The sequence below is a fragment of the Callospermophilus lateralis genome, chromosome 7 (assembly GCF_048772815.1).
Source record: "Callospermophilus lateralis isolate mCalLat2 chromosome 7, mCalLat2.hap1, whole genome shotgun sequence".
Taxonomy (NCBI): domain Eukaryota; kingdom Metazoa; phylum Chordata; class Mammalia; order Rodentia; family Sciuridae; genus Callospermophilus; species Callospermophilus lateralis.
This window is the reverse complement of record NC_135311.1, coordinates 109,221,145-109,242,772: the sequence shown is the minus strand read 5'-3', so window position 1 is coordinate 109,242,772 and position 21,628 is coordinate 109,221,145. Positions and strand designations below refer to the sequence as shown.

The 21,628-nt window shown below is 42.2% G+C and overlaps 1 protein-coding gene and 1 pseudogene across 1 annotated transcript in view; both read left to right on the top strand.

Annotated features, from left to right (window-relative positions):
- The window catches only part of Rad54l (RAD54 like), a 39,961-nt gene extending 18,406 nt beyond the window's left edge, over positions 1-21,555 (top strand). Inside the window, exons 7-21 of the mRNA XM_077110077.1 lie at positions 368-428; positions 1,124-1,259; positions 1,729-1,798; positions 1,914-2,202; positions 2,815-2,939; positions 8,451-8,601; positions 12,170-12,296; positions 13,275-13,349; positions 13,672-13,802; positions 14,347-14,457; positions 14,731-14,854; positions 15,218-15,296; positions 15,829-16,008; positions 21,089-21,252; positions 21,345-21,555. Coding sequence (XP_076966192.1) covers positions 368-428; positions 1,124-1,259; positions 1,729-1,798; positions 1,914-2,202; positions 2,815-2,939; positions 8,451-8,601; positions 12,170-12,296; positions 13,275-13,349; positions 13,672-13,802; positions 14,347-14,457; positions 14,731-14,854; positions 15,218-15,296; positions 15,829-16,008; positions 21,089-21,252; positions 21,345-21,555 — 2,034 coding nt within the window. The remainder of the gene's footprint in view (positions 1-367; positions 429-1,123; positions 1,260-1,728; positions 1,799-1,913; positions 2,203-2,814; positions 2,940-8,450; positions 8,602-12,169; positions 12,297-13,274; positions 13,350-13,671; positions 13,803-14,346; positions 14,458-14,730; positions 14,855-15,217; positions 15,297-15,828; positions 16,009-21,088; positions 21,253-21,344) is intronic.
- On the top strand, positions 6,058-6,573 carry LOC143404652 (large ribosomal subunit protein uL23 pseudogene; annotated as a pseudogene).
- Positions 21,556-21,628: the final 73 nt, after the last annotated feature.

Sequence of the window (21,628 nt, the reverse complement as noted above, 5' to 3'; positions counted from 1 at the left end):
ACAGGACAGAGGTTAAACCCATATATTAGGATTGTCTATTAGTATTGTACAGGTAGTGTAGGATGCTTGCTTCTTAAGGTGCGGCACCCTAGAGAAGAGCCAGGTGTCTTCATTGGCATGGTCTTACATGAACAAGTGAATTCTGAGCCTCATGATTGATTGAAGTATGGCACTTCTGCTGTTCCTAGGTTTTGTAAAACCTTACATGAAATCTCAAAGATGGAAGGAAGCTGTTGTACAAAACCTAATGTGGAGCATATCATAATAATATTGTCCCATAACAACTCATTAATAAGTCCTGAATCCCTGATTTTCTCTTTCTCTCTTCCTCCCTCTCCGCACCCCCCCCGCCCCCCCTCTCTTTTAGGAAGCATTTATTCGAAGCATTTTGTCAAAGCCTTTCAAAGTCCCCATTCCAAATTATCAAGGTAAAATGGAGACTTCAGTTTTTTTAATTAGTCATATATAAATGTGCCTGAATAGATTAAAAACCTTTGCTTAGATGGGAAATGAAGATGTTAGTCCTGCTTTGACTGCATTTAAGATGACTCTGTGTGAAAGTTGTATTAGCTTCAGCAAGGACTGTCAAGACTGACTGCCCTTCATCTTCTTTGTGGGGATATGCCAATGTTCAGAAAGCTCCTGGTAGGCCAAAGTAGCTAATGGACCTGGGCTTCCTTCAGTCTAAATGTATTCAGCGGCATCTCCTTTATGAGGCTGTGTGGGAATCCTCATTTCTACAAAGTTTCCCCCTGTTCTATTTAGGGCATTGCATTGTGCTAAAACAGGCTGGGGAGGGAGGATGCCATCCCTTAAGAGCTCTCAGACTTGAAAAGCCTCTTTAAGGTTTCAGACCTTCCCAGGACTGACTCAAGATGAACAAGTTCCAGCCCTCCAGAAGTTTGGAGTTGAATGGGAGAAATAAAATGGGAATAGCTCTGACCTGAGGCTGAGGAAATAATGGTTAGGTAGAGGTGTCCAAACCAGGTTTGGAGGAGTTTGGGGAAAGAATGGATCATATGAAAGCTCAGGAAAGGTTATGTGAAGGATGTGCATTCAAGCTGGGCCTGCTGGAGCTCCTGAACATAAAGTCTTAGTTGACAGATTGATCGCTGATTTCCAGGTCCTCTGGGCTCTCGGGCATTGGGTCTGAAAAGGACTGGGGTCCGCCGGGCTCTTCATGATCCCCTGGAAGAAGGTGCCTTGATTCTGTACGAGCCTCCCCCACTGAGTGCCCATGATCAGCTGAAGCTTGACAAGTATGTGCATTGATATTCCTTCAGCAGTTGTAGTCTTCTCTAAGACTATACCTGGGTGGGCAGAGGATTATTTTGGTATGACTTTTCTGTGGGACTGGAATAGATTATCATGGAGCTGTTTTAGTTATTTAATCATCCAGAAACTGGTGGTCAGGGGAGGGGAGACCCTGATGAAGAGCTTGTGGTCATGTCCAGTTAGTAGGGTTCCTCACTCCTCCTACCATGTTCAATCATGAGAAGAGTAATTAAAGTGGAGACATGGGAAATCCATCTTTCTTTCCTAACTTCCTAACTTTTAGAGCAGGAACTTGGACTAGGCCAGAAAGGTACTTTCTTAGCTGTGTCTGTGGTTCTGGATTGGCAGAACACAACTTCCTGAGGGCAGAACACAACTTCTGAGGGTGTGCCCCTGCCCCTGTCTGAGCACCATGTGTTTTTTTTTTTTTTTTTTTTTGCTGTGTTTTCTCAGGGAAAAACTTCCTGTCCATGTGGTTGTTGATCCTATTCTTAGTAAGGTTTTGCGGCCTCATCAGAGAGAGGTAAATGAGGGTGAGAAGAATGAGGTATGGGTGGGGAATTGAGCCTGGGAGACTACTTTCTCTGGGACATTGGTTTTATAGATGCCAAAGTGGACTGAATGCTGTTATTCCCTAGGGAGTGAAGTTCCTGTGGGAATGTGTTACCAGTAGGCGCATACCTGGCAGCCATGGCTGCATCATGGCTGATGAAATGGGCCTGGGAAAGACACTGCAGTGCATCACGTTGATGTGGACACTTTTGCGCCAAAGTCCAGAGTGCAAGCCAGAAATTGATAAAGCAGTGGTGGTGTCGCCCTCCAGTCTGGTGAAGAACTGGTATAATGAGGTTGGGAAATGGCTTGGAGGAAGGATCCAACCTCTGGCCATCGACGGAGGATCTAAAGATGAGATAGATCAAAAGCTGGGTATGATTTAACCTATCTTCTATTTATTTATTTATTTTGTGGTACTGGGGATTGAACCCATGGGTGCTCTGTGACTGAACTACATCCCCAGTCCTTTTTATTTCTTATTTTGAGGTAGGGTCTTGCTAATAATCTGACCTCAAAGTTGTGGTCCTCCTGCCTCACCCTCCCAAAGTGTTGGGATTATAGGTGTGTGCCACCATTCCCTGCTCTGCTGCTTGCTTTCTTATGTGTATGCTTACTTGTGGCAAGAGTTGAGGGCAATGCAGGAATAGAATTTTCATTGAAAATAGCTGAAATAATCATTTCTAGGCTACATTAACAGCCATTGCTTGGTGTGGTAGTGTGCACCTGTAATCCTAGCTACTCAAGAGGCCAAGGGAGGAGGATCACCGGTTCAAGGTCAGCCTGTGTTATTTAGTGAGACCCTGTCTTAAAATAAAGAACAAAAAGGGGTTGGGGATGTAGCTCAGTGGTAAAGTGCTTGCCTAGCTTGCCTGAGGCCCTGGGTTCAATCCCCAATAACATGCATACACACAAAGAAAGAAAGAAAGAATAATTTTTTTCTTTAATATGTTCTGATTTGGTTCTTTGAAAACTTTTCTGTTGTAGAAGGATTCATGAACCAGCGTGGAGCCAGAGTGCCTTCTCCTATCCTCATCATTTCCTATGAGACTTTCCGCCTTCATGTTGGAGTTCTTCAGAAAGGAAGTGTTGGACTGGTCATATGTGATGAGGTACTTGATGCTCAACAGTCTGGGTATACAAGATCCACAAAAGTCTCCTAACCTGAGTACTGCCACCATCTCAGAGCTTCACTAGTCACTTAGAGTACTGAGGACAGATGAAGCTGTCTTGGAGAAGATAAGGGAGAAGTAGAACTTGTAACACCAATCTGCCAAAGAGATTAAACAGTGCTCAGAACTCTAAGAGAAGTGAGTTGCTATGGGCCGATTGGTTTTGTTGTTTCTAGACAGTATTCCTAGACCAAAGAAGAACCTTGAACGATGGGGGGTAGGGGAGGGGTTTGGATTGGTAGAGAGACATGGCACAATGTTTCAGATAATAGAATCTAGAGTCAGAGATATTTATTTATATCCTTGCTTTGCCACTTCTCAGTAGTGTGACTATGGATTTTTTACTTAACTACCTGAGCCTTTGTTTCTGCATCAAGAAAATGGGGTGATAGTACCTGTCTCATAGAATTATTATTATTATTATTGGTATTGGGGATTGAACCCAGGGATGCTTAACCACTGATCCATATCCCCAGGCCTTTTACTTTTTTATGAGAGAGGTTGCTTAAGGCTTTAGCTGGGATCATAGGTGTGCGCCACTGCACCTGGCCTCATAGGATTATTATAGTATGCAGGAATTGTGGTAAAGATGCTAGTATTCAGGAAATAGTGAGGGTGGCTGGGTAATTTTACTTTATTTATTTATATATTTTAAAGAGAGAGCCTTCCTGGACTCTAGTGAACTTGCCTACCCTGAGGCTGCTGCTCTGTTTGTACCTTATGGGGAGCACTAGAGTCCTTTTCATATTTCTGGGACACTAGTAGAGAGTTGGTTGAAAGACTTGGCCCCACCTGCTGTCTGATTGGCATGCTTGGCTGGGCTCTGGGGCTTCTAGAACAGCCTAGTATCTGAGGAGCGTAGGGATGGGACAGAATACAAAAACTTACTTTTGGATATTGTGCTTGCAAATTGTGAACGACTTCCTACCTGGGCCTTTGAATTTAGGAAAAGTCAGTCATTGTCTGCAAATTGCTGATACCCTAATGGACTCTTCTCTAGGTAGTGGTAAAGGATTTAGGAGCTTGGGCGTATGCATGTGACTGCCCTCTGCTTGGGTCCTGGCATCTGTTTCATGATAATGGAGGGGGGTTGCCAGATGCTGTGACACATGCCTGTAACCCCAGCAACTTAGGAAGTTGAGGCAGGAGTATTGCAAGTTCAAGACTAGTCTGAGTAACTAGTGAGGCCCTAAGCAACTTAGCCAGACCCTGTCTCAAAAAAAGGGGGGGGGGGTGTTAGAGTCTGTAAACAAGTCAGGATAGCGCCTGGCATTTTGCCAGAGAAATGTTAAAGTCTGTAAACAAGTCTGGATGGCGCCTGGCAAAATGCCAGAGGGAGTGGTTTGTGAAGTAACAAAAGCGAGCCATTAAGTGTGGAGATTCCTTATTGGTTGACTGCTGTATCTAGTTTATGCTAATTAAGATAAGCTGTGTGGAATGTAAAAATTATCACTCTGGTCCTACAATAAACGGCTCCTACTCCTGTTGTATCAACATACACAAGTTGTTCGTCCACCCCCTCCCTGGTTATTTTGCTGCAGCCGGACTGCGGCAGGGGGGCTGGAAATGTAGCTTAGTAGCAAAGCTCCACCAGAGTTCAATAGCTAGTACCAAAAAAACAATGGAGGGGACTATGCCAGGAACCTGGTCCAGGCCACGGCATTATGGAAGAGAAGGGTATTGAACTATTGAGTCCTTGAGACTTGGAATCATTTTGATTTCCCGCCCCACCCCCCTCAGTACTGAGAATTGAACTGAGTGGGATCTTCACCACCAAGCTACCTCCCAAGCCCTTTTTAATTTTTTGCTTTTATGGCAGGTTCCATTAAGTTGCTGAGGCTGTCCTCAAACTTGCTATCCTTCTGCCTCAGTCTCCTGAGTCACTGGAATTATAGTTGTGTGACACTATACCTGGCTCATCTTAATTTTTTCTATTCTTTTTTTTTTAGTTGTAGATGGACGCAATAGCTTTATTTTGTTTATTTAATTTTATGTGGTGCTGAGGATCAAATCTAGTGCTTCACACATGCTAGGCAATCGTTGTACCCCAGCCCAATTTTTTTCCATTCTTTATTGTTCTCTTTCTTCATCACTCTGTCCTGTTTTAAGAGCTGACTGCAGAGTACAAGAGACCATATTTCCTCTTGCCACACTGCAGTCCTTACTTATTTACCTTTTTGTCCGCTTTTGTCAAATTATCAGATACCTAAGGAAGCCAAAGTCCTAAAAAATGGTCATCTTGTTCCAGGGAGACAGTTTTTCCTTTTAGACCCTGGAAAGGGAAGGGTTGATATACCAGGCTTTCATGTTCCCAATGTGCACAGTGGCTTCCTTCCAGCTGACACTTCTCTAGTATATGTGGTTCTCTTTTTGTTTAAAAAAAAAAAAAAAAAGAATCCTGATCCTCAGTCAGAAGCCATGGAATCAATCAAAAGCTTGGCTCAGGTATGGATGGGCTGTCCCTTTGTGCCTCATTCAGATCCATTTACTTTACTCACATAGAGCCAGCCAGGTTAAAGTTGCTGGGGAAACACATAAAATACATGGATGATACTTAATAGGGGTCATATTTCAAAGAGATAGAAGTGGTAATATTTAATCTAGGTAAATTTTTTGTTTTTAGAAAAGAAGAATCAAACTGGGCATTGTAGTGCCTGCCTATAACCCCAGCAATTTGGGAGGCTGAAGCAGGAGGAACTGTAATCTAGCACAAGGCTCTAAGCAACTTAGCAAGGTCCTGTCTCAAGGGGCTAGGACTGTAGCTGAGTGGCAGAGTGCTTGCCTAGCATGTGTGAGGCACTGGTTTGATCCTCAGCACCATATAAAAAATAAATTAATAAACAAAGATTGTATGCTCATCTACAACTTAAAATATTAAAAAAAAAAAAAGACCCTGTCTCAAAATAAAAAATTAAAAAGGACTGGGAATATAGCTCAGTGGTAAAGTGCCCTTAGGTTCAATTCCCAGTGCCTCTAAAAGAGAGAATATAGGTAAAGTTCTTAAAGACAGTGCCCGGCACATTAAAAGTTTCACTAAATAGTAGCATCGCCCCTTTTCACCAAGATGGCGCCGAAAGCTAAGAAGGAAGCTCCTGCCCCTCCCAAAGCTGAAGCCAAAGCAAAAGCTTTGAAAGCCAAGAAAGCAGTGTTGAAGGGTGTCCACAGTCATAAAAAGAAGATCCGCACGTCACCTACCTTCCGGCGACCCAAGACATTGTGACTCCGGAGGCAGCCCAAATATCCTCGGAAGAGCGCCCCCAGGAGAAACAAGCTTGACCACTATGCCATCATCAAATTCCCTCTGACCACTGAGTCAGCCATGAAGAAGATTGAAGACAACAACACACTTGTGTTTATTGTGGATGTCAAGGCAAACAAACACCAGATCAAACAAGCTGTAAAGAAGCTCTATGACATTGATGTGGCCAAGGTTAACACCCTGATCGGGCCTGATGGAGAGAAAAAGGCATATGTTCGACTGGCTCCTGATTATGATGCTTTGGATGTTGCCAACAAAATTGGGATCATCTAAACAAAGTCCAGCTGTCTAATTCTAAATATGCTTTCTTTTTTCCAACATAAAAAAAAAAAAAAAAATAGTAGCATTGGACTGGGGATGTGGCTCAAGCGGTAGCGCGCTCGCCTGGCATGTGTGCGGCCGGGTTCGATCCTCAGTACCACATACAAAGATGTTGTGTCAGCTGAAAACTAAAAAATAAGTATTAAAAAAAATTCTCTCTCTCTCTTTATAAATAAATAAATAAATAAATAGCATCAATGTGTATATAGTTCCATAGGAGCACAAAGGTGGGAGAAACCAGTAGTCTTGGGTCATTGAAGAAGGCTTTGCATAGTAGTTGACATTTGAGGAATGTGTCTTTTGGGGAAAGCTCTAGGCAGAGAAGTGGCATTGGCAAAGATCTAGGGAAATCCAACAAGGGTGTGCCAAGGAGGCAAGCCTTCCTGGACTATGACAAGTGGTGGAGATTGTCAGAGAATTTAGCTGGAGCCTAATTAATAATTAGAGCTTTGAATGTTGAACTAATGAGCCTAAAGATCTTGGACTTGACCCTATAATTGGGAATCAGTGGAGGATGTACATTCAATTGCATTGTCAAAGGATAACCAGAGGGAGCAAGGCTGACATGTTTATGCATTTTTTCACTAGTCATTGAGTTATGTGTGATTTGCTTAGCATGGAGTGGGAGCTGAACATAGAAAAGGCACAGACCTGATCTTGCCCATATGTTTCTTGGAGAAGAAGGGAAGGTAGTAGGTTTCTTTATCATTTTCTAGAAGTGGCTCTTTAGATATACTAGCTATGTAGATTCTGGTAGAAGTCAATGAGGCACAAAGGGACAGCCCATTCATACTTAAGCCTGGTATTTATTTCTGTTGGGCAAGTATGCATTTCTTTGGAGTTGTGGCTTAGTGATAGAACACTTGCCTAGCATGTGTGAGGCCCTGGATCTGATGCTCAGTGCTGCACATAAAGGAATGAATGAATGAATGAGTAAATAAATCCTCAGTGCTACACATAAATAAATAAATAGGGGCTGGGGTTGTGGTTCAGCAGTAGAGCGCTTGCCTAGCACATGTGAGGCCCTGGGTTCGATCCTCAGCATCACATAAAAATAAACAAATAAAATAAAGGTATTGTGGACTGGGAATATAGCTCGGTGGCAGAGCGCTTGCCTAGCATGCGTGAGGCACTGGGTTCCATCCTCAGCACCACATAAAAATAAATAAAATAAAGGCATTCTATCCATTTACAGCTACCCCCCCAAAAAAAATTAAAAATAAATAAAGGTATTGTCCAACTACAACTAAAAAATAAATATTTAAATAAATAAAAAAATAAAATAAAAGATCCATTGACAACTAAAAAAAAAAAAGGCCTAAAATAGAAGTTAAGTGTGTGTGTGGCTAGGGTACAGGGAGAATGAGAGCTAGGGAAGAGATGTGAAGGGAGGCTCTTTAGCTATACTAGCTATGTAGATTCTGGTAGAAGGAGTCTAGTCAAGTTCCTTTAGCACTGATGGTCCAGTCAAGGCCAGGAGGCTAATACAGAAGATATTTGGCTCAGAAGATTCTGAGTTTGTTGGACTGTTAGGGAATGAGGAATTCCAGAAAGCAAGGATCTATAATGTGGCCACATGATCTCTAAAGTGGGTAGGTGAGCTGCCAAGACTGAAGATTGGGTAGGGAAAGGGTTGGGAGGGAACAGAAGGAATCCTTGTTTTATGGGTGTAGCACTGGTCTGGAAATTGCAGGTCTATCTCTTGAGTTTAATATTTTTCCCCAAGCAAGTGGTTGAACCAACTCTTGCGCTATTCTCCGCCTAGTTCCCAAGGTCTCAGGACCTGTCATGTTTGTGACTCCTATTTTCCTGTTTATATAAGACTTTTGTACCATTTAGGGATGCAACATTATATAGAAATTCTCTTTCAGGGACACAGACTCAAGAACTCTGAAAATCAGACTTACCAGGCTCTGAATAGCTTGAAGACCAGTCGACGGGTGCTCATCTCTGGGACCCCCATCCAGAATGATCTGCTTGAATATTTCAGCTTGGTACATTTTGTTAATTCGGGCATCCTGGGTAAGAATCCAGCCTTGTGTCATAATGGAGAGGAGCTTTTTCTTGTCCTGGGAGTGCAACTCAAATTAAGGAGAGAATGCTAGTTAGTTAGACTAGGGAATCTTAGAGGAAGTCAGGAAGCAGCAAAGCCACTGGGAGGTCTTGGCTCTGCTAGACAACCCAGCAAGACCCACTTTGGCCATTTCTTTCTCTGTAGAAGCAGCAGGGATGATATATAGGGCATTTTTGTTCTTCACACCCTACCTTCTTTATAATTAGACCTTTGACCTCAGCAAACTACTCTGTCTTGAATAGTTTCTTCTTTTTTTAAAAATCATTTTTAAATGTGTAGTTCAGTGTTATTAAGTAAATTTGCATTGTTTTACAACCATCATCACTGTTCTTCTTTAGAATTTGTTCATTTTACAAAACTGACATTCTAGCCTTTAAATAATAACTCTTCAATCATTCCTTCCCCCCAGTCCCTGGACAATACTTTTTTTTTTTTTTTTAAAGAGAGAGAGTGGTGTAGAGAGAGAGAGAGAGAGAGAGAATTTTTAATATTTATTTTTTAGTTATCGGCGGGCACAACATCTTTGTTTGTATGTGGTGCTGAGGATCGAACCCGGGCCTCACGCATTCCAGGCTAGCGTGCTACTGCTTGAGCCACATCCCCAGCCCCGCTGGACAATATTATTTGGGCAATTCTTTCATATAGATATTTGTGGAAAGGTTAGTGCGTCTCCATCTTGCCAGTCCTCTGGAGAGGCCCTTTATGTGGAGAATTGCTGAGTAGCAAGATTGCCATAATGTGAACATATTTGTGTAACCATTACCTGATCAGTTACTACCATACCAAGCCCCCTTGTTCTAGTCATTATCTTCTTTCACCTAGAAGTAAATACTTTCTGACACTATGGATTATATTTGCTCCCCTCCCCCACCCCCATACTGGGGATTGAATCCAGGGCATTTTACCAGTGAGCTAAATCCCCAGCCCCCTGCCCCATTTTTTGTGGGGGTGGGGAGATGTACTGGGGATTAAACTAAGGGCCACTGAGCCACATCCCCAGCCCTATTTTCTATTTTTTTTTTTTTTTAAGATACAGCGTCTCACTGAATTGCTTAGCGCCTCATTTTTGCTGAGGCTGGCTTTGAACTCACAATCCTCCTGCCTCAGTCTCTGAGCCACTGGGATTTTAGGTGTGCGCCATGGTGCCCAGTGGTTTCTAGGATTTTATTCTTTTAAATAGTGATGCTGTGGACATTCTTGTACATGTCTGTACTTGAGCCTCGTATTTATTTCTGTTGGGCAAGTATGTATTTCTTTGTCCTGAGAGTGGAATCACTAGGTTGTATATTCTGCTCATCTATATACTCCAGTTTTCCTGATTGTAACAGTTGTATATGAAAATTCCATTGTGTCTACATCAGGGGTCAATAAACTTTGTCTTTATTGACGAGATAGTATTTTAGATTCATAAGTCATCTTTCTCTGTCATAGGTACTTAATTCTTTTGTTGTAGTATAGAAGCGTCTATAAATAATATGTAAATGAATGGTTATGACTATGTTTAATGAAACTTTATAGAAATAGATGGTCGATGGCTAGCTGTGGTTATAGTTTGCTAATCTTTTTTTTTTTTTTAAATATTGTTTAGTTGTCAATGGATCTTTATTTATTTATATGTGGTGCTGAGAATCAAACCCGGTGCCTCACAAATACTAGGCAAGTGCTCTACCACTGTGCCACAACCCCAGCCCACCAGTTTGCCAATCTTATATCACCAATATTACCAATATTTATTACTTTAAAATTTTAGTTACTCTGATGGGTCCTAGCTCATTGCATTTGTCTAATCAAGAAAGTCACTTCTTTCAATATGTTCATTGACCATTTAGAGACCATTCTCTTTTTTTTTTAAACATTACTGAGCCTTGAACCTCAGACGTACTCTACCGATAAGCTACAACTCTGCCTCTTTTAAAAATTTAGTATTTTGAGACAGTATCTCATTAAGTTGCCAAGGTTGGCCTTGAATTTAGGATCCTCCTGCCTTAGCCTCCTTAGTCACTGGGATTATAGGTCTGCATCACTGCCCCTGAGATCATCCTGTTTTGTGAAGTAAATACTTTTCATAAAAAAAGTTTTGTGACTAGCTAGCAGACAGGCTTTCTTTTTCCCCTTAGATCAGGAATGAGATCTTCTAACAGTACTTCTATCCAGCATTGTACATGTGAAGGGCTGGGGTTGTGGCTCAGTGGTAAAGCGCTTGCCAAATATGTGTTAGGTACTGGGTTTAATTCTTAGCACTGCATTTAAAAAAAAGAAAGAAAGAATAAAAGCTGTAATTAATGCATAAAACTCTCTCTCCCACTCTCTCTTTAAAAAAAAAAAAAAAGAAATTCAAATAATAAAAAATTAGCCATGGAGGCTAGTGATGTAGCTCAAACAGTAGCGCGCTTGCCTGGCATGTGTGTGGCCCGGGTTCGATCCTCAGCACCACATACAAACAAAGATGTTGTGTCTGCCGAAAACTTAAAAAAAATAAATATTAAAATTCTCTCTCTCTCTCTTAATAAAAAAAAGACAGAGATTGTCACACTGGATAAAAAAACAAAACTCCAGTATGTGTTACTTAAAAAAAAAAAAAAAAAATTAGCCATGGTGAATTGTATAGTTCAGTGGCATTTAGTACATTCACATCGTTGTGCTACCACCACCCTTATCTAGTTCCATAAATTTTCATCACCAAAAGGGAAATTTTAAACTCATTAAACAGTGCCTATTCGCCCTCCTCCGAATCTTGGCAACCACCAATCTGCTTTCTGTCTCTGAATTTGCCTTTCTGTGTATTTCATATAAATGTATTTATATGTGACCTTTTGTGTTTGGCTTCTTTTCTATTAAATATTTTTAGGTGTAGATGGACACAATACCTTTATTCTATCTATCTATCTATCTATCTATCTATCTATCTATCTATTTGTGGTGCTAACGATCGAACCCAGTGCTTCACTTGTGCTAGGCAAATGCTCTACCACTGAGCTACAGCCCCAGCCTTGTGTTTGGCTTATTTCTATTAGCATAATGTTTTCAAGTTTCCTCCATTTCGTAGCATATATCAGTACTTCATTAAGTCTATACGCTACTTCATCTATTAAAAACAACATTTAGTTATGCTTTTAAAGAGAGTTGGGCCTAATCTTTTAATTGGACAAAGCTTAGTCTATTTATACTTACTTTAATTAATTAGATATTTGGGCTTTACTGTTTCACTGTTTGGCCTTTCAAGTCTTTACTGCTTTGGGATCTCTTATTCATTAAATAGAAATTGCCTATATTTTGTTCAGCTTTGGCTGGTCTGTGATAATGTGGTTTGTTGCTGCTGGCAGTGGGAAAATCATTTTATCACATGTACTTTTTAAAAAATACTTTTTAGTTGTCAATGGATCTTTATTTATTTCTTTATATGTGGTGCTAAGAATCAAACCCAGTACCCCACACATATTTGGCAAGTGCTTTACCACTGAGCCACAACCCCAGCCCTTCACATGTACTTTAATTTTCTCTTTTCTCATGTGTTAGGGACTGCCCATGAATTCAAGAAACATTTTGAGATGCCAATTTTGAAGAGTCGAGATGCAGCTGCGAATGAAGCAGACAAGCAGCTAGGGGAGGAGCGACTGAGAGAGCTTATCAGCATTGTGAATAGGTAACAACCCCAAGCAAGGTCATCCGAATTGCTTCTCATGCCGTCTGAGGCCAACCCTTTGGGGACCTGGTCTGATTAGAGCCCTCAAAGGCTGTGATTCTAGGAAAGGGGTTGGATCTGTGCCATGACTATGACTACTGAATAAATGATGGAGTTTTGCAGTTCAAGTTTCTATTTTCTCTTTAGCACAGAATCTCTAGTATTTATAGTCTGGTTTTAGTCTGTTTACTAATCCACTGATGAAAATCTTCTCTGATGTAGCTGGACTTCCTGAACGAAATATCCCCTGGTATATTATTAGTATATCAGAAGCTTTCTCTTCCCAGGCTCCATAGTTGTTCTTTAATATTTAGGAGTAGATTTGAAGGATACCTATTCTTCAAAGGCAGCTCCAAGCTAAGAGGTCGTCTTATTCCATGTGTCCACATTCTATGCAGGCAGGTGCATTCTGGCTCCTCTGTTGTAGGTATGCACAATTGATGGGGTTATGTTGTAAATAGTCTTTCTGCTTTTCCTAATGCCCTGGTTACATCTGCTTATTAATTTTAGATAGTAGGGAGGAGAATCAGAGTGTTCTTAGGAGCTGCTTCTTAGGTGCCTCCCTATCCTCCATGGTCTACCCTGAGCTATCATAAGCTTGACAGACATGTAGGCAAATTCGGACAGAAACCCCCGTAAAGACTTGGTTTGAAGTTTGCTTTCCCTGAGAGAGCCCTAGGCTCAATGGAAGACCTCAGCCTTTTCTTGAGAGAAGCCAACCTGTTAATGGGAAGAGAGAGTTGTTACTGTAAGGTTGGCTATTTGGAAGGTCTCTGTTCCCATGACTGAGACCCTGATAGAGATATCTTTACCAAAGGGCCGATGGGTCCTTGGCATTGTATACTACAAAAGAGTCAGTCTTCGTCCTCTGGATGGTAGATTTTATTCCAGCATGGTTGTTTTTACAAGCCTTTTGTCTTTTTATTCTGTTTTTACTAGGTGCCTGATACGGAGGACCTCTGATATCCTTTCTAAATATCTGCCTGTAAAGATTGAGCAAGTGGTTTGTTGCAGGTACTGAAATCAACTGAAGGGTGTAGTGTGAGTGAAAATAAAAGTTTAGCTTCTGAAGCAGGGCTGGGTCTGAAGATATCCTTAGAGGACAGAAATGTAGGATCAAACCCTGAGGCACTTCACCACTGAGCTACCTTCTCAGCCCTTTTTATGTTTTATTTTAAGACAGATTGTTGCTTAGTGCCTTGCTAAGTTGCTGAGACTGGCCTTGAACTTGAGATCCTCCTGTCTCAGCCTCCCAAGCTTCTGTGATTATAGGAGTGTATCAATGCTCCTGGCTGGTCCACTTTTTCGCTACTGACCCAGTTGCCTTTTTATTTAGGCTGACACCCCTTCAGACTGAGTTATACAAGAGGTTTCTGAGACAGGCCAAGCCAGCAGAAGAGTTGCGTGAGGGCAAGATGAGTGTGTCTTCCCTTTCTTCTATCACCACTCTGAAGAAGCTTTGTAATCGTGAGTTGAGCCCTTGCCCTGATCTTCTGTATAGTGAGCAATGGAGTCCAGTAACTTTTCTGTAAAATTGTCTAGAGACCCCATAGCAGCCTATAGCACTTGTGATTCCAAACCTCCCCAAGGCATGAACCCTTATTGTGGACTCTAATAAGCTAGACCCATTGCTTTGGAAAATGTAGCTTATTCTGTGCCCAGCTAATGCTTGATTCTTGTTGTACAAGACTGTGTGAGCACTTGCACACACATGTTCATATAAAATGTTAGGCATTAGGAAAAATGATAAAGCTCCATGTCTTAGAGAGCTCTGGTATAGCTCCCTTCTTGTTGGGAGAACACACTAGGGAGCGAAATTATTCATCCATGGTCCCAGATTTTACTGGCTGCACCCTGTTGGAACTGGGAGGTGGATACTGAGTGAGTGCTGCTGAAAAAGGCCTCCTAGGTTGGGCATTTAAAGGACATTCTAGTGAGCTCTTAAGTAGAAACTTCAGAAAGCAAAGTAGCTGTATTGTGGTGTAGAGTTTTTGTTTTGTTGGTTTTTCAGATCCAGCTCTCATATATGATAAGTGTGTGGAAGAGGAGGATGGTTTTGAGGGTGCCTTGGACATCTTCCCCCCTGGTTATAGCTCCAAGGCTCTAGAGCCACAGCTGTCAGGTAAGCTTTTCTGCCAGTATATGGACCTTTCCAGGAAGAACAGTGGAAGGAGAGTGGGAAATTATCTTTGCTGGAGCCATCCTGTTTCAAGGCAGGATAAAGAATATGGGCTGGGAATGTAGCTCAGTGGTAGAGTGCTTGCCTAGCATGCACAAGTCCCTGGGTTTGATCCCTAGCACCATAAAAAATTAAAAAAAAAAAAAAAAAAAAAAGCAAGAATCTCGGTCCATTGGGATGGCCAGTGGGGGGACTGATGGTTGCTGTTTATTCCAGGTAAGATGCTGGTCCTTGATTATATTCTGGCAGTGACACGAAGCCGCAGCAGTGACAAAGTAGTGCTGGTATCCAATTATACCCAGACATTGGATCTCTTTGAGAAGCTCTGTCGGGTTCGAAGGTAAGGAGGATCCTAAATAGGCTGGCAAGGGATGTGCTTCCTCACCACCTTCTAGAAAGATTAGGTATTCTGATTGGTGGGTATGGTTCAAGATGTTGGTACATGAAGGACTTCCATGAATATGTCTCTTTTCTTATTGTTGTAATGGCTCTAGCTCCATGTCTAAGCAGAATCCCCCACTGGTCCTTCAGGTATTCTCACAGGTCAGAGTCCTGACCCTTAGCTCCCTGCCCTTCTCTTTGGGAATACCAAAAAGCTATGACATGAGCAGCCTCACGCATGGTTTGGTGGACCCTTCAGGGGCCATGGCTCCAAGGGGGGCCCTCCTTTCCTCTTGGTTTTGATCTTTGGATCTCTCTTCAGGTACTTGTATGTCCGCCTGGATGGTACAATGTCCATTAAGAAGCGAGCCAAGGTTGTGGAGCGCTTCAACTGTCCATCGGTAAATGCATAGCCCCTGCCCCCACACCACCAGTGCAGTAACATCAGAATTAACACTTGATAGAGAAGATGTAAATGGGTTCTACAGTCAGAATTTTTCTTTTCTTTTTTCTTTTTTGGTACCGGGTATTGAACCCAGGATTGCTAAATCACCGAGCCATATCTCCAGCCTTTTTTAAAAATTTTGCAACAGGGTGTCTCTAAATTGCTGAGGCTGTCTTTGGATTTGTGATCCTCCTGCCTCAGATTCCTGAGTTGCTGGAACTACAGGTGTGTGCCACCATGCCTGGCTACATCAAGTTTTTTTGTTTTGGGTTTTGTTTGGGGGCGGGATATGGGGGGTGAGGGTTAGGCTTGTTGGTCATTTCTGGGCTGGAAACTGATTTTGTAGACTGGGAAATTGGCTAGTTGGCAGGCTAAGTATGGGTTATCACAACTGAGTACGAGTAGAAGCAGCATGAGAGTGGTTGGGATGAGGAGGATCCCAGTTTAGGCTACAAGAGATTCTTGCTCCCCGCTTTCTTTTTTTCCAGAGCCCTGATTTTGTCTTCATGCTGAGCAGCAAAGCTGGAGGCTGTGGCCTCAATCTCATTGGGGCTAACCGGCTGATCATGTTTGACCCTGACTGGAACCCAGCTAATGATGAACAAGCCATGGCCAGGGTCTGGCGTGATGGTCAAAAGAAGACCTGCTATATTTATCGCCTGCTGTCTGTAAGAATGGTGATGGTGGTCACTGTGGGGGTGGATCATGGAACAAAATCTTCAAAACCCATTTTAAATTGTTTCTTATTGTCCCTCTTTGAAATAGACACTTCTATCAGTGCTATTCTATAGGCCTAGCCTTGAGCCCTGTATTCCTGTTCTCCTTTCCCCTCTATCTAATACCCCCCACCCCCTTGCCTTTTTTTTTCTTTTGGTGTTGGGGATTGAACCCAGGGGTGCTTTACTACTGAGCCACATCCCTAACTCTTTTTTAAACTTTTTTGAGACAGGATCTAAGTTGCTTAGGGTCTTGCTAAGTTGCTCAGAGTGTCTTCAAACTTGTGATCCTCCTGCCTCAGCCTCCCTAGTCATCAGGATTACAGATGTGTGCCACCATACCTGGCTTCCAAGTGGTTCTTATTATGCTTTTTGGATGCTTGTTCAGAACATCCTTTGTGCAGGGCATCTATTTTCTTTCATAGCCAATTTCTATTGTGTTGTTTGCCTTCTAAGTCTTCTCATTCCCTCATGTCCCTTGGGTTAAGAAGCTGTTATGGCATTTTCAGTTACCACCTTGAGTCTGTCCCATAGTTCCTCTTTTGCAGCTCATGTTGTCTGATTTGACAAAGGGGGGTAGTCTTTTCTTCCTTGCTACAGTCATCTAACCTTTGCTATCTTCCTAATTTAGCAATGATTTTGAATATTATTTGTCTTTGTTTCTTTCCCAAATCCAGCAATCATTCTGTCCAACTTTGAGAACTATGCAGTTTTCCAGCATTCTGGCATTCATGTTTCTTTGACTTCATCTCTAAAGACTCAACTCCCCCTCATCTAATTTTTCCTAAGGCTTTAATTACTCTCATCCTACTTTCACCTCCTGACCTTCCAGCTTCTCCCTCCTTATAATACAGTAAGAGAACCTCTCATGTCCACTCCCAGTCAGTTTGGTTTGGCTTCCTTTTTTTTATTCAGCCTAATCCTGTGTGTCCTATCAGCTACCCTTCCCAATATTCATTTCACTTGGATCATTTTAGCTATTCTCAGCTTCCACCTCAACTATATTTTGCATTTACAGGTTGATACTATCATAAATTCATGTTATCTTGGGCTGAGGATGTGGCTCAAGCGGTAGCACGCTCGCCTGGCATGCGTGCGGCCCGGGTTCGATCCTCAGCATCACATACAAACAAAGATGTTGTGTCCGCCGAAAACTAAAAAATAAATATTAAAAAAAACTCTCTCTCTCTTTAAAAATAAATAAATAAATAAATTCATGTTATCCTTTTTGGCTGAGCCATCTTATTTCTTTCAACGACCATTTCAAGCCTTTACCACTTCCCTACCTGTCTCTTTCTGTAGAGAGGCTATCTTTACAGAGAGAACGTAAACTCCTAGGCATGAATTCTTTTACCTCTTTTCCTCTTTTCTATAAATCTCTATACCTGGTATTTCCCTTCCTATGCCAGAGAAAGATTCCCTTCTTCTTTGGAATTCACCTTCTAGCTCTGCTGCTGTTAAACCCTTCTTCTCATCCTTTCCTTCCTTCTTTCCTTTTTTTTGGGTTGGTGTTGGAGATTGAACCCAGGGGTACTTTTTATTATTATTATTATTTTTTTATTTTGAAACAAGGTCTTACTAAGTTATCCAGGCTGGCCTCTAATTTATAATCCTCCTGAGTCACTGGGATTATAGGCCTGTGCCATCATGCTCAGTTCTTAGTTGTTCAATTTTTTTCCCCCCAAAGCCTATAAACATGCTCAAATAGTTACCACTTTTGGGGAATTGCACCCAGTGGTGCTTTATCATGGAGCTACACCCCGTCCTTTTTAATTTTTATTTTGACACAGGGTTTCTTTCTTTCTTTTTTTTTTTTTTAATTTTTAAAAAATTTTTTTGTAGTTGTAGATGGGCAGCGTGCCTTTATTTATTTTTGTATGTGGTGCTAAGGATTGAACCCAGTGCCTTACACATGCTAGGCAAGTGCTCTGCCACTGAGCCACAGCCTCAGCCCCTTGACACAGGGTTTCACTAAGTTGTTTTGGGCCTTGTTAAGTTGCTAGGGCTGACCTCAAACTTGGAACCTCCTGCCTCTTACAGGTATGTGCCACTGAGTCCAGCTAGCTCCCTCATTTTTTTTTTTTTTTTTTTCCCTTTTGGTACTGGGGATTGAGCTCAGGGGCACTTGGCCACTGAGCCACATCCCCAGCCCTATTTTGTATTTTATTTAGAGACAGGTCTCACTGAGTTGCTTGGCACCTCACCATTGCTGAGGCTGGCTTCGAACTCATTATTATCTTCCTGCCTCAGCCTCCCTAGCCACTGGGATTATAGGCAAGCACCACCACTAGGATTACAAGCAGACTCTCTCCAGAAAGCTCCCACTTTTTTTTTAATGGTTTATTTTTTATTTTTATTTTTAATATTTTTTTTAGTTGTAGTTGGACACAATATCTTTTTTATTTATTTATTTGTATGTGGTACTGAGGACCCAACCCAGGGCCTCACATAATATATGCTAGGCAAGCGCTCTACTGCTGAGCTACAACCCCAGCCCAGCTCCTCCCTTTTTTAAAAACAAATTTTCAATTTTTTTTTTTTTTTTTGATACTGGGAATTGAATACCTGGACACATAACCACTGAATCATATCCCCACTATCCTCAGCCCCTTTTTATTTTGAGATAGTATCTTGCTACATTGCTTACGGCCTCACAAAGTTGCTAAGTCTGGTCTTAAACTTGTGATCCTCCTGACTCAGTCTCCCAAACCATTGGGATTACAGGTGTGCATGTGTCACCGTGCCTGGCTCCCTCTGTCTTATTTTAACCACAATTCTGGAGTGCTTTCTATTTGTTTACTTCAAACATTTCCAAAGCATTAAATGAACTTCTTCACCTCTCATCATCTTGGTCATCAGACTTCTTATACCTGCCTTCAAATGTACTACAAGCTTCCTAATTGCCAAAATAGGGAATTCTTTATTTTTTTCCCTGGTGGTAGGGATTGAACCCAGAGATTGCACATGCAAGGTAAGCACCAAGCCACATCCCCAGCCCCACATAGGGCACTCTGAGTTGTTTTCCTTGTGATTTTTTTTTTTTTTTTTTTTTTTAGTTTTTGGCGTACACACATCTTTGTATGTGGTGCTGAGGATCCAACCCGGGCCGCACGCATGCCAGGCAAGCGCGCTACTGCTTGAGCCACATCCCCAGCCCCTTCCTTGTGATTCTTGTCACTAAGCCTTCCTAAAATTCCCTTGAGAGGTGCTGTGAAGTACCTCAGTTGATCACTTGCCTAGCACATGGAATGTCCTGGGTTCTACCTCACCCCATTTTCTTGTCTTGGAAACTCCACTCTGATTCTCTTATCCTCTTCAATTATATACTCATTAGATTGGTAAACCTTAACCCAGATTTCTTACCTGAGCTTCAGACCCATATTTCTATTATTAAATCTACATTTCCACTTGAATCCCCCCCCACACACTTTTTTTTTTTTGGTAGTGCTGGGAATTGAATCCAGGCCTTCTGTATACTAGGCAAGTGCTGTACCATTGAGCTACACCCCACAACTGTCCACTTATGAATACTTTATGACTAAACTCATTACTCTTCTGAATTTTTTAAAATTTTTTTTTAGTTGTAGATGGATACAATACCTTTATTTTGTTTTGTTTTTATGTGGTGCTGAGGATTGAACCCAGTGTCTCACACGTGCAAGGCAAGTGCTTCACAACCCCAGTCCTACTTTTCTGAATTTTATCATTTAATATTCCCATTATTCAAGCCTGGAAATCATCTTATGGAACTGTTATCTGTCCTAAAGACAGCTGGGCTCCTACCAGTTATTGACTTCTCAATTTCCTTACTGACTTTCCTCTCTCTCTTCTGCTAAGGTCATAGTCACCTTTTGTCCCATCCTGACCCATTCTTCACATACTGCTTCTAGGATAAATTTTTTAAAAATTATAAATTTGTGTTTCATTTAAGACAATGCCAAGGTGGTTGCGGTGGTGCATGCTAGCAACTTGGGAAGCTAAGGCAAGAGGATTGCAAATTTGGGCCCAGCCTCAGCAACTTAGTAAGACCCTGTCTCAAAAAGTACTGGGGATGTGGCTTAGTGGTAAAGCACCTCTGGGTTCAGTCAAAAAAAAAAAAGCCAATCCCTTCATTTTAGTATCCAAGGTTTTCTAATATGGCTTCTGCTGAATTTCCCAGCCCCAGTTATTATTACTCTTCACAATCTTCTAGTCAGCCAAAATTAAATTTGTGTTTTGAGACAGGACCTCACTATGTTGTCAAAGCTGTCCTCAAACTCCTTGGCCCAAATGATCTTCCCACCTCAGTCTCTTAAGTAACTGAACCCTTCATAATCTTCCACTAGGCCTGGTTTATGCCTTTGTTCTTATGGTACAAATAAATGCTTTTGCTTCTCTCTACCCTTGCAAACTGTCTATTCATTTTCAAGATTTAGCTCATATGTCTCTCTTTTCCACTAGTCTGAATTCAAGGATAGAGATCATATTTGATTCTTTGTATCTTGTTAATGCAAAGCCTGACATGAAATAGATACTCAAACCATGATTATTGAATAAATGAGTCTGGCTTGTGTAAAGATCTAAAGCTGCTGTCAACCTAAAGGGATTTAGCCAGGCCCTGAGATCCTGTACTGGTAGAGATCCTGTACTGGGTGAATAAATGTATACAAGTCAGGTTTCTAGGAGATAGCCTAGAGCTGGGTGCATGGTGCACACCTATAACCCCAGTGACCTGAGAGTCTGGGAGCAGGAAGCTTGGGCTGCTTAGTGAGAGCCTCTGTTAAAATAACAAGTAATAGAGCTAGGGATGTAGCTCAGTGGTAGAGTGCCCCTGGGTTCAATTCCGAGTACCACCAAAAAAAAAAAAAAAAAAAAAAAAAGCGTAAGACTGGGAAAGTGGGACCCAGCTAAGCAAAGAGGCTACTCCAGGATTTGTACTTTTCATTCCCCTCTCCTTCTCTTGAGTGGCCTTAGTTTCAACTCTTTTGAGTTTCCCTGCTTCCTCTGTATGGGGATGACTGAGCCCTATATCCCTTGTACTCTATTCTCCCAGGCAGGAACCATTGAGGAGAAGATCTTCCAGCGGCAAAGCCACAAGAAGGCACTGAGCAGCTGTGTAGTGGATGAAGAACAGGATGTAGAACGGCACTTCTCTCTGGGCGAGTTGAAGGAGCTCTTTACCCTGGATGAGGTTAGCCTCAGTGATACACATGACAGGTGGGTTGACTGCCTTCACTATTATCTCTCAGCTACCTGCTCAGCATAGAAATGGGGTCTGTAGTGACCACAACTCTGTCCTCTGACCCTAGGCTGCACTGCCGCCGTTGTGTCAACAGACGCCAGGTCTGGCCACCCCCTGAAGGTTCTGACTGCACTTCAGACCTGGCCCAGTGGAACCATAACACTGATAAGCGGGGGCTCCAGGATGAGGTACTCCAGGCTGCCTGGGATGCTGCCTCCACTGCCATCACCTTCGTCTTCCACCAGCGTTCCCATGAGGAGCAGCGGGGGCTCTGCTGATAACCAGCTGGTCTGAGTGTAGCTGTTAGCAGAAGGGTACAGGGAAAAGGGGCTACCTGCCCCAAGGGTCCTA